At 36.5% G+C, this 17820-nt stretch overlaps 1 protein-coding gene across 1 annotated transcript in view; it reads left to right on the top strand.

The window, feature by feature from the left end:
• Nucleotides 1-4785: 4785 nt before the first annotated feature.
• The window catches only part of LOC121318317 (metabotropic glutamate receptor 8-like), a 179464-nt gene continuing 166429 nt past the window's right edge, over nt 4786-17820 (top strand). The window contains exons 1-2 of the mRNA XM_041254837.1: nt 4786-4869; nt 11379-12211. Coding sequence (XP_041110771.1) covers nt 11702-12211 — 510 coding nt within the window. The 5' untranslated portion in view covers nt 4786-4869; nt 11379-11701. The remainder of the gene's footprint in view (nt 4870-11378; nt 12212-17820) is intronic.

Genomic DNA, 17820 nt, shown 5'->3' on the forward strand with positions numbered 1-17820 from the left:
AAGTGCAAAATCACATTTTGAGTTGTAAAATTCAGTATTCAAATTAATTCAGTTCACAAATGCCATTAATGATGGTTGAAGCAGGATGATTGCATATGCGTATATAAGGTAGTTTTCTAATGACGCACATTTGATGTATGTAACCGATACTGTACATGGTGTTTTAAAACGTTCATTTTTAAAGTGACCATTCTAAATGTTTTAACATGATCATTCTGCCATGGCTATTTTTACAAGTATCTTCCATTTCAGAATGCAAAGTAAATAGTATAGATCTATATGTAATTATGGTTGTCTTCCTAGTGATTTTCACTAATAGTATTGTTGCTGTTACTGTTCAGTTGAATGTTTATGATGCTGGATAAATGCACTGTGTTTTACTTGTAATAAACCGAGCTGGAATATAGCTGCTTTTAGTTTGGGATGCTAGACTATCTGTAAATTATTGTGCAAATAAGGGACAAGCCTTGATGGGCTGAATGGCCTTTTTTCATTCTCAAACATTTGTGTTCTTATGTAGTAACTCATTCTTGATTAACAGTCAAACTTTAAAAGAACTATAAAGTTTGAACATTGGTAATGATGGTTTATTTTTAAAACAAAAGAGACCGTTGCTGCCAGATTTTAGTGAAATGTCTGGAAATTGCAAATATATCAAGTTTTGGTGATCTTGGAGAACGGGCCATGATACAGTATCATCTCTTCTATCCACACACCACACAGTAAAAAGTGTTAAATATACAACATTCCCATACTTGACTGTCCTGAGTTCTTTATGTAAACTACAGATGAATACAATAGTAAAGGTTTATACCTGGAGTGAAATAGAGCCCTAAAAGCCTTAATAATCATGTTCCCAGTGGAGGTGTAGCTGTTCAATATGCAGCACATATAAATTGAATAATGTGAAGCATAAAGAAGATAAGATTCTTTATAGTACAAGTCAAAAGTTTGAGTACACTTGCTGGAAACTAGGTTTTTTTCATAATTGACAATGTTTTACATCATATACGTTTCTGTAAATACTTGAAAATGAAAACACGTTACAATATACAAAACAAGGAATATCAAAGCAATGTTCACAAAAATTGAAAATTGTCTCTAAATCTTGGATTCCTCAAAATAGCCACCCTTTGCCTTAATAACAGCCTCACAAACACAAGGCATTTGGTTAACAAGTTTCAGCAGGAAATCGCCCTCATCTGTCCAGTTCGTCAGACCATGACTCTGCCTCCTCCATGCTTGACAGTGCACACATGCAGAACTCATGCGTTCACCCTCTCTGCGTCTTACAAATACTCTGCGGTTGGACCCAAATATTTCAAATGTTGACTCATCGGTTCATAAGACCAACTTCCACTCCTCAAACGTCCAGTTTCTGTGCTTTTTGGCCCAGGCAAGTCTCTTTCTCTTATTCTGCACTCTTAACAATGGTTTCTTTTCAACAATTCTTCCAGTTAGATTGCGTGAAGCTCCCCTCCTCTGAACAGTTGATGTTGAAACATCTGTACTTCTAGTAGCATTTAGATGAGCTTGTGTATCAGGGGCAGTTAATATCTGGTTTCGCAGACTTGTGACTTGAACTTGTTCTCTGATTCTGAGGTCACCCTTGGCCTGGCTGACGACGTTCGGTCCTCATGAGTGCCAGTTTCTTCAAATCGTTTGATGAACTTGGCCACAGCAGTTACAGATGCTTGCAAAGTTCTTGCGATTTGACTTAGATTGACCTTCATTTCTTAAAGTAATTACAGACTCTTTGCTTACTGAACTTATTTTGCCATTTTCTGCTCCCTTACATTCAGGAATGACAAACTTGTGCCTATGCTACCTATATTTATAGTAATCATGGACCCTCACCTGTTAACAATAATTGGTGACAAAAGGTTAATTAGGCAACATGCTAGTTAATTCAGAGAACATCTAACAAAAATACCCATGCTTTGGGTGACCATTTAATTGAAATTGACAATATTTACATTTTCATTTAAAAATTAAATTTTTGAATGCAATTCACTTATGATTATCAGCTTATATAAGTACACGTATCATATAATGAGATATTAAGTGTTTATAGACAAGTTTACACAGTTAAAAGCATAGATAATCATAAAAAACCTGGTTTCAAGCAGGTGTACTCAAACTTTTGACTGGTACTGTGTGTGTGTGTGTGTATATATATATATATATATATATATATATATATATATATATATATATATATATAATACACATATCCTTTATATGGCAATCCCCCCATTTACATGCTTCATGCCACAACAGTCTCTTTGAGGAAAGGCAAAGATGAATTGGCTATAGATTCAACTACATAAAACTTTGGTACCATGTGAGCAAGAAAAGTAACCAGTATTGGCATCGATGGAAAGTATTAGATAGACATGCATGATAGACAGTTTATCTTCCAACATGACAACGACCCAATGCATACGGCTAAATCAACTCTGAAATTCTTGAAGAAAACAGATAAAAGTTCTTGAGTGGACTTCACAATCACTAGATCTCAATCCATTGGAAATTCTTTAGACTTATCTGAAAAAAAAGCTGTAGCCAAGCATTGGGTATCTAGTCTGCCTAAGCTGAAGGAAATATGCAAGACAGAATGGGCCCAAATTTCAACAAGAAGATGTAACATAGTGGTTAAGAATTATCATAAACACCTGAAAGTCATAATAAAAGCAAGCCGAGGACATAAAATACTAAAACGGGTGCCAATACTTTTGTCTTGAACAAATACTTTAAATGAAATAAATGTGATTTTTTTTTTTGATAAACTATTTGGGTTAAATTATAAGACTTAATCTGGTACCTTGAATTGTGGTATAATAAGTTTAATAAACTTTTGTCTGTAACGTGTATATAAGAAGCAATGTATTTGAATAGGAATTAGAAAAATAAAAATAAAATTTAAAAAATGGTTGACTTTTTTAAAACATGAGTTTTTACCTCTTGGCCTAGTTGCCAAGATCAATTACAATTAAAGCCACATTATCAAACATGCTTTAGTGATGCTGTCAAGATCATTTACCTTGAGTAGTTAATGAAATGTCTTCAGTATCTGAAACTGACTCGCTTGGCCTTATTACATCTTTCATGCATTAATTCACCTACATATACGTTAAAAAAGCAAATTATCTTCCATACAGAATAATAGGTTTAATTATCATTTGCCCTTTCGTTCTTTTTAAGTTCACATGGATTCGTGTCGATTAGTAATATACTTTAGGATGTGTGCTCATGTGAGATTGCTGCTTCAATGCATCCCTGAGGTAGAAATGCCATTGGTGTTGGAGCAAAATGTCACTGCCGGGCAAGTGAAAGACTGATCAACTGTTGCATTGTTTAGCCACTAGATAGAGCTAGTCTACTGATCAGAACTTTACAAACCTGACGTTTGTATTTTGCACGCTAGAAATGCATGTAGTATTACAGCGTCTGAAAACCAATCTTTTCAACCTAAGAAGCAAGCATTATTGAAAATTAAACAAAATACACAAATATTGTTGTAGGGTAAATACTGTCCGTGTTTGGGAAATGTGTAATATATATATAAAAAAAAAAAAAAAAAAAAAACCGTGTTATAAAGTATATACAGTAACTTTGCAATATCTAGGCAAATGTTAATTTTGAAAACTTGCTGGCTACTTCTAACAATAATTTATTTAAAAATAGAAACCCTGGATAAACCATACGGCTATGCATTAATTGGTTGTATAAACCATTAATTTGGGAAAACTAGATACTAGACACCATTGCGTTCTGTTTACTTGTCTGATTTCAGATTGGACGTTGTATTTTTAATATTTAAATTTAAATGGGCTCCATATACATTCATGTGCCTTATGGCACTGGAATAAAATGTTATACATAACCTGAATTAATTAGCCTTTATATTTACCAATTTATATCAGAGGCGCTGGAACAATGTATAAAGTGGGGGTGCTGGAAGCCATTGAACAAAACTGTAACCCCTTTATATGATGGAAGCCATGCAAAGCCAAGGGGTGCTACCGCATCACCAGTACCCCTAGTTCCAACGCACCTGCGTTATTTTTGTCACTATATATACACTATATCTAGTTATCTGTGATTCATTCAATTCAATAGACTGAAATCACCGGTTATGATATTTAAAAGATAAAATATTTATGCGGATGGCATGACTCTCAAAAGTAGAGATCTGCTAAGGGAGAACACAGAGTTTATATTAGTTAATGTATATATATATATAATATTATATATATATATATATATATATATATATATATATATATATATGTATGTTGTGTTACGTATGTTAATTTGTCTTTATTAACTTTAATTTACATACTTGTTTTTTTATAAATCTAGAATCTATACGTTTTTATAAATTCAGTATTTCAATTATTTTTTCCAGAATATTGTCTTTGCCCCTTTACCACTCTAATAACTATGCTTAAGTGTTTTAATTATTGCAAGGGGTTAGTTCACCGAAGAAATGAGAATATGTTGTGTACATGTTAATGATATTCAATAGTATATGTAGTGTTCTTTTTTGCTGCCATGTATAACACACGTATGTAAAATTCCAGTCGTATTGTGTATTCCGCATTAATGCAAAACAACTTGTAAACAGTAAAACAATCTGAGAGAAACCCTCATTGCATGTGGATTGATTGAACGGCTGATACAAAGCATCTGATGACAGCCGTGAAGACCAATCACTGCCAGTGGGAGTATTTTGCTATTCATTTAGAGGAGACGCGCTCCTGTTTTCTCGATTCGCTGTCCCTTTCAGCACCAAGAACAGTTACTAATGCAGCTTCAAGCGGGTTAAAAGAGCGGAGGAAACGCGAGTAAAATGCAGAACAGCAGGTACGTACTGAAATAACTTCTCTTGAGTGCCGTCGTTCCTTTTCTAAAGTTATATTGGAAGAATGGGTGTGATTTATGCATCAAGTGTTCCGACTGTATTTTTTTGGACATAGACCAGATACGATAATCTGCTGAATGTAACAATGTGCCATAATCTTTTATCTCCTACTTCTAAATGATATCTGTGGAACTAAATACAAATTTGATCGGCATGTGAACAAAAACGTCATGTATTTTATATTCAAAGAAATTGGAACTACCACTGATTAAGAAAAAAAAAAGAGGAATGTAATGGGTATTTGAGCAAACTGTATAAAAACATATGCTGAATTTGCCGGGAAAATTGGAAGACGCCAAAGTAAGTGTGCGTTTTCTTATATGTAGTTATTGATATTTTCCTTGCAGTACAATCTATTTTCAACGGAACTTCCTCATGCAGCGCTAATAATTCAATATGCTTATGAAAAAAGACCAAACATAAAAAAATAGAAACTTTCGCTCCAGAAAGTCTATTACTGTACTACAGTTACTAATAATATTAGTATTACTGTACTACAGTTACTAATAATATTACTATTTAATACATTTGTATTTTTTACGCTAAGGTATGCAATTCCGTGATTTTTATGCAACTAAAAAGATGATTCTGAATGTATTACTAATTCAATTTAAGCATCAAATAACGTCACAAATGACTGCCTAGAACCAACTGAAACGTGTTTCATAAAAAAAAAAAAAAAAAAAAAAAAATACACTTTGTGATTGTTTAGGGACATAAAAATTTGGAAATGCAGCCGTTCTGCCCGCTTCTGCTCACATTTTAGTTAAGGGTTGGCCACCCTTCCCCATCACTTATGTGTGATATATTCAGATTTCGAAGTGTTGTCAAAAAAAAAAAAAAAAAAAAAAAAAAAAATGTTTAAATGAAGACAACTACGTGACATTATCAAAATTGCAAACATAAAATAAAAACGTTTATTTATTTTTAATGAACGTGTTTTATGTTTCCCCAAAGGATTTGTTTCCGGTTATACTTTAATCTGACCTGATCCGTGTCAACATGATTAATTATGTCAGATTATCAGTAACAATTAACAGTTTGAGTATGGAGAGGATTCTCATGATACATTCTCCTAGCAACAGGGCTACATAAGCTATCTGTTCCACAAAATAGCGTGACGATCCCTAGTGGATTGTACATTTGGAGAAAATATAATAGAATCGCCAGAAGATGTTTTGTGTTTGACACATACCGGATCGTGTAAATTAAAAAGGAAGATTGGAGAGTGTTTCTTTCCAATGTAATTGTTTTTGGGGAAGGGTGTAGGTTACATATTTTCAATGCTGGAAAGTAATCCACGCAGCCTAATGTGTCCCTCCTTTTTTCTTTCTTGACTTCTGTTATTACTCGTGTTATTTATCGATATTATATTATTTCTTGGAGATTTTATTGTGTGACAGTCGGTAGTCTCAATTTATTTAGCCATCCGTTATGTAATTTTCCATGCTTATACTCGCAAAGAAACCTGTACAGTTGGTAATATATGGCAAATATTTTATAGAATATAGTATGATTAATTTAAAACAAACCGACATTGTATGTTTGAATTCAGGCACATGGTTAGAAATGAATCTGACAACCAAGTGACATGTGGATAATATTCTAAATGCCGATAAACCCTAAATTATCTAAATACATATCTAGTATCAGCTATGCTAGGGAACCTGAAATAATGTGCACTATCCCTAAGAGAATAAAATAAGATGGCTACAACTGCATTGCATTTTTAATGGGCAAATTATTATATACAGACGATTACATCGCATCCCTATTGCCATATCTCTGGAGAAGCGTTAGGTTCCTATTAAGTTAATATTGAACTCACCGTTACTTCTCTTAATACTCTTAATGGTGATATGCCTGCATTTGAAGGGCCAGATCACAGATAGTATTATTACCTTACTGCATTATGTAGTTGATACATTTCCATAACGATGTGAAGGTTTGGTATAGGACTATTTATTAAAAGGGAAAACATGTTTTATCAACAACACCAATGAGAGGTTGAACAGTTGGCATGTCTGGACGATTTAAAAAAAAAATTATTAGATTTTGAATCTTACATTCTAAAACATAATAAGTATTCGTATTAACTGATTGTATAGTTGTAAAACAGGGATTAAGATATACATTCTTTAACCAGATTGCTATAAATTTGCCACACTGGGGTTGCTAATTTATGACATACAAGGACAACCATGTTAGACAATGCCATCACAATTCTGAGATTTAACCTTCCTGTTATGTTCAATAACGCTATACACGCTTTATGTTCTGGGTCAAATCGACCCAGTGCTTTATAAGTCACGTCAAAATAGTCATTACCCCCCAAAAATGTATTTTACCTTAATGACCATCAAGTCACTCAACTATGATTATAAAAGTAACTTTTTTCTTTTTTTATTCAATTTTTTATTCCATAGATACCACATTGGTCTTATTTATCCACTCATTTTCATTATAAAACACACAATTCGCAAACATTTTATGCTATAATGGACATAATGTTATATTTTTATTTGCTGAATTTGTTTCTAGCATTTCACACATATTTTGTTTGTCTTGCTGTCAATGTCAAAGGGACAGACATCATAATAATATCTGTTATGTTCCGGGTCAAATTGATCCATACAGTTTATTTCAAATCAAAACCGTCAAATGTATATTTTTCAAAAACAACACTTTATTTTTAGTCAAAGATAATTGCAAACATGACATGAACAAGAACAAAAATGTTTTAATCCATACACAATGTCACATGAACAATGCAACCACAACGTCATGCAGGTATGTATGTATTCACATCATATTCACACAGAACATGAAGGTCAGTATGTGTGTGTGAGTGTGACCTGCAGATTAACTTATTGCATTTGCAGAATTGTGTGGTGGTCTTGGAGTCCTTATTCCAGGGACAGATATGGCATCTTCCTTGTTTTCTGCTCCCAGCTGGAACCTCAGGCACAGGTGGGCTGGATCCCTCGGCTTGAACCCTCTCAACAATCGTAGCAACAGCTGGGGCTCTTGGAGGGAACTTTCTTCTTTGGATGTGGGGGTTCACAAGAGCCTTTCACAGCTGCTCAAGGAAAAGCCTCCTCTGGCAAAGATTCCCACTGTGCCAGCCAGGGTCCATTTCAGTCCAGAGCACGAACGCATTGTAGAAGATAACCAGTGGCCAATGGGCCGTCTTTCTCTTGCTGCTATATGTGTCTGTCACTTTGTCCAGATTGTCCACTCCTCCCTTGGTGGCATTGTAGTCCAAAATCGTAGCAGGTTTCTTGTCCTCTCTGGTGCTCACAGCAGCGTCCGTTACAAGAAATTGTCACATGTGATGTTGTAACCCTTTAGACCTTGGTCATGTCCAACACCACCCGCATTCCTTGGTTCTTCTCTGGGGCTTCTCCAGGTGGTTTCCCTGTGTACACCTGCATGGCATAGCTGGAGTGGACATCACATGCCACACATATTTTTATTCCATTTTGCTGGCTTACTCGGTATGTACTGTCGAAAGAGAAAGCAGCCTCTGAAAGGAACCAGTCTTTCGTCCACAGTGACATTAGGCCCAGTATTAAACGTGAATGGTAAGCGCTCCACCAACTTATCACACACATCCCTGATAGCTGCAAATTTGTCCATCTCACGTCGCCTGGGTCTTGTGTCTCAGTTGTCAAACTGTATGACCCTGGAGAAGATATGGAAGGCCTCCAGTGACATGGTTGCACGAAAGATTGCCCTGCCAGTCTCTGCATGCCATAGGCTGGCAACAGATTTATTGTTGGACCTATAGACCCCAGCCAGTATGAGGAGCTCCATGTATGCATGTAAGTGTGTTTCGTCAAGCTCCTTCCAATTGTCTGCAAGCACACATCTCCCTTCCATGTTTGACATATACAGTATTATTTTCTCTATTGCTCTTGGGATGAACAATTCAAATGCTGACTTTATGTCTTTGACATGTGTGATAGTATATTGTGTGGGACCTGGGACCATTCTTACTATATTTATAGCAGGCACTCTTCCCTGACTTTCATGGGGGGATGGGGACCATTCAATGTTTCCATTCTTTGACATGACCTCACTTTCAGGCTGTGAGGAAGTTTCCTCTTCATTTTTATTTGTGTAGAATAGTGTTTTATCTATGTATGGATAAGAGAGAGAAAGAGGTTCCATTTCCCGCAGAAATAGAACAGTGTGTCCCGATAGCGCAAAGTTTGAGCTCTGTAGTCCCAGCGGGAAACTATGTACGCTCCTGGCAATATGACAAAAATGGGTGTGTTTGTGCGTACACACGTACCTGTGTGAGTGTGTGTGCAACTATGAGGGAGAGAGAGATGAAGTGGGATGAGGAGTGAGAGAGAGAACAACAGAGAAGTTTATTTTGTGCAAGAACACAACAAGCCCTATTCACTTTAGTTACCAGGTCAAATTGACCCAGAACATCATTTATGTGCCCTAAGTGTGTAATTTTTTTTCTCCTTTTTTTATTTATTTTTTTTATTATTTCTTACAAGTTCATTACCACTACCTAGAGGATAAGATGAAGGCTCATGCTGAAAAAAAAAATTTAAATAGCATTTCAGTGATGTTAAACTTTAAAATGGGTCAATTTGACCCGCAACATAACAGGAGGTTTAAATGCAATCAACTGCAAGGCATTTCATCACCAAAATGTGGTTAAGCCTGAGTTGTTCTTATTCTGAGAAGGTTTTGAATTTGAAATAAATAACACATAACAATGTTGAAATAAAGCAGTGCTGATCAGTACTGAACAACTGCACTTTATGTAGCAGAATGCTTTAATAGTTTTAAGTGGTCATTGTAGACTAGAGGAACTGTGTTTTCTCTTGTATGTAGCTGTCAGATTTGAAGAACTGCTTCAAAGAAGTTCAGTGGTTGACCAGAGATTTTAGGGCTTGATCCCATGTAACATGTACACTAATTCCTACAAGTTAAGGTCAAATGGTGAAGACAAGTCATTTCCTATATTTCTTTCTGCAAGCCTGTGGTTCCACCACGTTCAAACATTGTTTTTTTCTTAGAGTGCATAACACATTAATTAAATCCTTCAATGTCAATAGTGCTTTTGGTTACCAAAAATATAAATAAACATTGTTTTGTTCAGTCTGTTTATATGATGTTTATGAACAATACAGCATGTGAAATAATTCACTGTTGGCAAACAGTGCAGAATGCATGTCAATTGCATTTAAAAGAGTGCTGTCATGGGACATTACAACAAAAGCCCTTAATGAAACCGAAGACGAGAGTCACTAAAACAACATTATTATTCTGATGTGTTTCTTCAGTTGATGGCCCTGGTTTGTTATTTATGCAGATAATGAATAATGGTCAGTCAAATATTAGGATTCCTATTCACAGCATCTTGCAAAAGGGCAAATGACAGATATTACTCGTCAAGAAATAAAACACTTAAAAAATAAGAAGAAACTGTTTAGTGCTAACAAAACCAGCACTTGTGCCAGACATGGCACCACACATCTAGTGCTATTGCTGGTTGTTATACAATGCTGCTTGTATTTATGCCCTTGACAGAACAGAACATCTTTATTCAGGAAGATCAGAGTGAAAGGTGCAATGCAGCTCTAAGTAGGTCAGTACTAAGACTGAATAAGGCTGATCTTTAGGAGACTACAACTCAGCAATACCTTTGGGTGGTTAGGAAGCTCACAATTTCAAGAGTTGTGATTGAATTAAATTCGAATTAGCTAGAACCATATGCGTTATCTTGCATGACAGTATATCTTGTGGGTCTTGAGTGAAAAAAAGATTGATCCATCAGCAGACTTTCTTTTTTTATGTGGGATGTCCTACAGTTGCCTAGTCATAGTAAATTCTCCAAAGAGAATGGGTGTTTTGGTTTTCGCTCTTCCTTAATTAAAAGCAAGTCTCCTGGATTTCACTGAAGAAAAAGAAAATTTTACTGTATGATAATAATAGTCAAACAAATATGGTAATTCATAGTACCTTCCAATGTATATGCATTGATATTTGTACAGAAATTTCAAGACTTCCATGCATACATATTATTATACATTTGAAGCATTTTGAAGTAGTTTAGAAAAATCATCTAGGTGTTGGATAGTCCATGATGTTACAATGCATACCACACATCTAGATACTTGTAATGATATATCTTGCACTTGGTGCCAGGTGTTTAACGTTCGCAAGGGGGGGGGGCAATGCATTAAAGTGTGTGTGTGGGGGGGGGGGGGGGGGGGGGGGGGGGGGGGGGGGGGGGGGGGGGGGGGGGGGGGGGGGGGGGGGGGGGGGGGGGGGGGGGGGGTGGGGGGGTGTATGTGTTAATTGTATGACATTAACTAATTGTTCCAATATAGTCACCTTATAGCTTTATTTCGCGCTGAAAAACTTAGTTTAATAGTCATTGGACTAGACACTAAAGCTGTTTTTATTGATGCATCTTTTGCAGGACACTGAGAGCAGATGAAAATTAGGAATATAATGCCTTCAAAATCATACTGAGACTCAGCAGCAGCATTGCACTTCAATGTTCCTTTGCCCCCCCCAAAGTTTTATTTTTCAAATGCAAAGCACATGTGGCAGAGATGTTATAAAAATCAACAGCCATCCTTCTTTGAACAGCACTCATTTGTCGACCCGCTGCATGGCTCTAAACTGACACTGGGTGGGGACTGATGGTCGCGTTCATGTTGTGCACCTTCAGATGTTCTGTCTACTCCTCTAACCAGAAGAACCTTCACTACTTTGACAGTTGCTGTATCTTAAGCAAACATGGTGAGGGAAAGGAAGAGATCTTTTTCCTGCCAATGCTTCTTTCTACTGACAGCAAAATGCTGCTGGCTGCTCACTTCCATGCAAAAAACAGAGGCCCAGGAACATGCCCACTCCATCCGCCTGGAAGGTGATATCATTTTGGGAGGACTTTTCCCTGTTCATTCTAGAGGAGATCGAGGTGTGCCTTGTGGGGATTTGAAGAAGGAAAAAGGGATCCATAGACTGGAAGCTATGCTTTATGCCATAGACCAGATCAATAAGGATCCTGACCTCCTTCCTAATATCACGCTTGGTGCCCGGATCCTTGACACTTGTTCCAGGGACACTTATGCCTTGGAGCAGTCTTTGACATTTGTGCAAGCTCTCATTGAGAAAGATGCATCAGACGTAAGGTGTGCCAATGGGGATCCCCCTATCTTCGCCAAGCCTGACAAGATCGTTGGAGTAATAGGTGCTGCTGCAAGTTCAGTGTCAATTATGGTTGCCAATATTCTAAGACTTTTTAAGGTAAGATCTTGCTTTTCTGAATATGTTCTGTGCGTGGGGTATAGAAATAAAAACATAGGTTTCCTATTACTGGTAATACAATCTTGGAATAACTGTCAATTAAAAAGGGCAGTTTGAATAATTCATTATCTGTAAGCCCTTTTTAATATTTTTTTTAAAACTGAAATATCTATTTTGGGGGTCTAAATACCACCAGCCTATTAGTCTAGCTGGGTCCACCAGGTTTTATTTATTTATCCACTTAATAACATTACTAAAATGTGTACAACAAATCAGGTTTAAAATTTAGGTTAATGTGTTGAGATCCTCTGCTGTTTAGTTATACTGCTGTTTAGATCTGTTGCTGTTAAAACAGACTCCAGTTTCTCTGTCTCATAAAAACTACCAATACATCCTTTTATTTTCCTCCCTAAAAATATGTTTATGCTACAGTAACTGCTGTGTCTGGTACAACCCTTGGTGCAATACCACTCTGGCAATTCGTCATTGGCAGTCTTTCTCTAGCCATTCTGCATACGTAGAGAATTTACAACCCTATGGTGTCCCAATGCATTTATACATAGGGCTCCACTGAATGGCATGCACATGCTTGAAGAGGAGGATGATTTTCTAGTAAGGGATACTAGAATGTTTAATATGCAAAGGGGTCCAAGTGGGAAAAATTGGACGGTATATTAAACCAAAAGCTAGAAAAAACAGCATTTATCTGAATGAAACAGTTGTCTTTTAAAGCCACAGCTTTGTGACACACAAAAAGGGTAAACAATGTATTTCTGTTGGCTCTCACTTAATAGGCTTTGCTGCACTTCTCACTGTGGCAGTGATGTGAAACACAGACAGTGATGAAGAAATCACATCCTCTGGTGCATTCCTAATCTGTTTGGATTGTTCCATAAAATAATGGAAAAAAAGCCTGTGTTTTACACAAGTCATGCTTCTGGAGAGCTCTGCATTTCAATTTTAAAGCCAACAGTTGAAAGAGACAGCTCCACTGTTAAATAAACATCATCATGTTAATGTATGTTTCATACAAATACAACATGGCACAGTATTATTTAAATGCAGTATACAGAGAAACAGATTGAGATGAAATATAACCAGGCTGAAAGAGATCTGTTTGCTTATTTATTACTGTATTTTTTTTTTTTTTTTATGTAGTCATCGGCAATGGTTTTTACTCTGGTTTTCTCCCCAATTTGGAATGCCCAATTATTATTTTCATCCTGGTTCACCGTTGCAACCCCCTTGCAACTTGGGAAAAAAGAAGCTGAAACACACGTCCTCCAAAATGTGTTCCTGCCAATTCATCATTTTTCACATTGTGAATCCACAGTGAAGCCACCAGACCTACAGTGCTGGAGGACAACACAGATATGAATGGCTCCACTACAGACCCGCAGACGCCCTGTCAGCCACAGGGGTCGCTGGTACGTGGTGAACCGTGGATTACACAGCCATCCTAAGCCCTCCCTACCCAATTGTGCCCCCTAGGAACCCACATTCACAGTCGGCAATGACATAGCCTGGATTCGAGCAATTAGAGAACAGCGTCAATGCATGGTGTCTACCAATGTGAAGCAGTATCCAGAATGACAGAGGAAAAAATAATACTTGATGTGGAGAAATACCCACAGCTTGATCATCGCAATTATAAAAATACAGAGATGAAAGATAATATATGGGAGTCCATTTTACAGAATAGGATAAGCCTGGTATGTGTGATTTATTGACATATACAGTGCAGAGAAAAATTTTGTGGACCCCAGTGATAATTATGGAAATTCCACAGTTTTACCATGCTAGCCTTCTTGAATCAAAACCATTTTTCTTAAATATCCAATAGGGTTTATATTAACCAATTCCATGTCTTTTGAAACAAAATGACATTTGAATTAGAGAAACAATGAGTAATTAAGATTCAGGGTATGTGAAAAAGTAAGTGAACCCCTGGTTTTATCAGCTCAATTATGGGGATAATTAGAATCAGGTGTTTAAATAATTAGGTAGATCTTCAGGGGTGAGTTTGGGACCCTATATAAAGATCAGAAACTTTGTGAGTTTGGTCTTCACCATAGTGTGTGGAAACACATCATGCCACGATCAAAAGAAATCTCTGAGGACCTCAGAAAAACAGTTATTGATACATTTCATGTAGGATCCATTTCTAAGGATTTGGGGCTCCACCAATCCACTATCAGACAGACAGTCTACAAATGGAGAAAGTTTAACAGGAGCGGTCGTCCTACCAAAATCTCTCCAAGAACAAACCAGAAAATCATCAAGGAAGTCACAAAGAACCCCAGAGTAACATCCAAGGATCTGCAGGCCACTCTCGCCTTGGCTAATGTGAGTGTTCATGACTCAACTATCAGTAAAAGACTGAACAAGAACGGTGCTCATGGAAGGATAGCCAGGAGGAAACCACTGCTCTCTAAAAAGAACATTGCTGCCCATCTGAAGTTCGCCAAAGAGCACTTCTGGAACAATATTCTCTGGAGTCAAAGGTAGAACTTTTTGGTCTCAATAAGAAACGTTATGTTTGGCGAAAAACCAAACAGTGTGTTCGAACAGAAGAACCTCATACCAACCGTGAAGCATGGTGGTGGGAGTGTGATGGTTTGGGGCTGCTTTGCTGCCTCAGGACCTGGACTACTTGCCATCATTGACACAACCACAAATTTTGCATTGTATCAAAAGATTCTAGAGGATAATGTCAAGCTATCCATCCATGAGCTGAAGCTTAACCGAAAGTCGGTCATGCAGCAAGACAAAGATCCTAAACATGCAAGCAGATCTACAAAAGAATGGCTGCAGAAGAAGAAATTCCATGTTTTAGAATGGCCTAGTCAAAGTCCGGTCCTAAACCCCATCGAAATATTGTGGCAGGACCTGAAGTGAGCTGTCCATGCAAGGAAGCCCTCAAATGTCACTGACTTGAAGCAGTTCTGTAAGGAGGAATGTGCCAAAATTCCTCAAAACCCATGTGAGAGACTGACTTACAGGAAACGCTTAGATGAAGTCATTGCTGCTCAAGGGGGTACCACCAGTTACTGAATCTAAAGGTTCCCATACTTTTTCACATATGGATATTGAATGTTGACTCATTTGTGGATAAATACATGTTGAAAAATCATGTTTGTATCATGTATGGTCAAGTTGCTATGAAAGTATCTTGTCGCCCATTGAAAAAATCAACATGTCTGGTGTGTAGCAGCATTTAGTAAGGGGAAAAATAATGAATTATTGCTGAGGCCATTATTGATTTGACCTTAAAAGATGTAAGAACAGATACAATGCAGAGTGGAGAGCGGTAAACTTTAAACGACACCTCATTGTCAAGGACTTCTTTGTAATGTCGATACCAGCCTGGGAAGCTGACTGGGGCTGTTGGCAACCTGTAAATTAACTCACAATTACAACCCCTGACAGCTTCACACAGCCCACAATAATGACTCTGGCTGCTCTTTTCTGTAATGCAACTGGAAACAGATGTTATTTCCAAAGGGCAGTTGGTTCTTTGTTTCCTCAGTTTCTTCAAGGAGAAAAAGGATTCAGAGTCATGCAGTAATGCATTCAACATCATATGTCCGAACCTTTCAAGGGGTTGTAGATATCGAGAAGATTTAGTAGAGTTATTTACACATGCTGGAGTTTTAGTAATTCATTAATTCATTAATCATTTGCTTCCAAATTTAGCCGTGCACTTACAGCTATGGCCAATAATTTTGCATCACCCTATCAAATTAACAAATTTTGTCAAATGAAACCTGTTGAACTTTAACATATTGAATCACATACTGCTTTGCAGTTTTCCATATACTTAACATAAAACCAAAAATTGAAAAATGAGACATTTCGAAATCGAACATTAAATATGGTACTACTATTATGGCTCGTAGACTTTTGCAATATCAGTTTGTAGTTTCTTTGATTACATCATCAAATTATGTTCATATGTTTTTTTTTTTTGTTAAATTATGTCTCAATCCTAAAATTGTAGATGATGCAAAACCTTTGGCCATAGCTGTAGGTACTGCTGAATGTGCAGAACCACAAATAAACTCACTGAAATGGTAAAATAAATTATACAGTATATAGTGGTTTGGAGGCCTTGTATCATACCTTGGTTATTGAATGTGAGGCCAAGGTTACCAGATACCATTGTTAATTTTTGAAGGTCAAGCTGTTTCAATATCAAACCTGTTAAGGCACATAAGTCAAATGTCAAAGTTCACTGTCAAACAAGAACTAGCAATGAGGGAAAGATCTGTGTTGTACATTAATAATTGAGATTGATTACACACATCATTGAAGGACACCAAAAAACAATTAGAGTAAAAACAGAATTAGCAAACAGATGCACACTAATCTGCATCATACGTGTCTGGGATACATTTTGCATTGCCTCTTTATTTAACTATTTAAAATTGCAAATGTAATTTTAATTGTGCTTATTAAATTCATGCTTTTATACAAGAATAGAAAATAATGAATGCTTTTGTACAAGAATGGAAAATAATGAACCAAACGTGGTTAACTGAAAATTACTTCACTTAGTTTTACTTTACAGCGAGTTACGAAACAATTATGAGGTATCTTTGTTCAACATCGCTAACAGAGGAGTCATAGAAGAAGACATTTATAATTAGAATGTTACTGTGTGATTTGAGCAATAGCATCACTGGTTACTGATTCCTAAAATATTTTCCCAGCCAAATACATTTTAACACACAATGCATCTTCCCAAGATCTTTGGGGAAAAAGAATATGTGGGTTATGTGTACAAACTGATTTCTTGTATTAAATGCTTCGGTACTAAATCAGATTATCTTCTAATACAGCACAGTTTAATTGAAATGTTTACAAAAGGGGAATGTTTTTCTATTTGTTTTTTTTTTCCTCCTCCAAATGATATACTGTCTGCAGTTACAATGTATACCTTGTTGGCACAATGTTGAGAAAGATTGCTCTTCAATATAGGTTCACACATTGGAGTTGGCTAACTTCACTCTCCCTTCTCACTTCATTTATATGATGCTTATTTTATTTTTCAACCCTTACAGGACATCCTTGAAAAATGAGATGCTATAGTTAGAATCACCCCATACTTAGAATTTTGTCCTTTAAGTACAACCTGGTCAAAATTATATCAATAGCCTTCACTCCCAAGCATTGAAGCTCTTTTAAGATATTTTATCAACATATACTTTAGCTTAATATGGACAAGTAACCCACTTTTAGTAAAAGACACTAAATCCTCAATCATTCATGAAAATCAGTACACACAGGGGGTTCCCTTCTTTTTATATATTTAATATAATGTTTTAGCTGAAAGGAAGAACATTTTGAACTGCCTTAATTTATTTATAACTGAAGCTAGCTGCAGAACTATTGAAGTAATGAGAGATGCAGTGGTCATTGTAGTATTTTAAAAACCAATTTAATGCATGGTCACCTACTGTAGATTTTTTTTTAAATTGTCTGTTTGGGGTGACAGACTGATATAGTATTTAAAGGCTCTAGGATAGACATAGCAGTAAAAGGTGATCGTAAGAGGAAGGGTAGAAAAGGTGATTTTTCTCAAATGCCTGCAATTCGTCTTGTAAAAG

Source organism: Polyodon spathula, chromosome 7, assembly GCF_017654505.1.
Source record: "Polyodon spathula isolate WHYD16114869_AA chromosome 7, ASM1765450v1, whole genome shotgun sequence".
Classification (NCBI taxonomy): Eukaryota; Metazoa; Chordata; class Actinopteri; order Acipenseriformes; family Polyodontidae; genus Polyodon; species Polyodon spathula.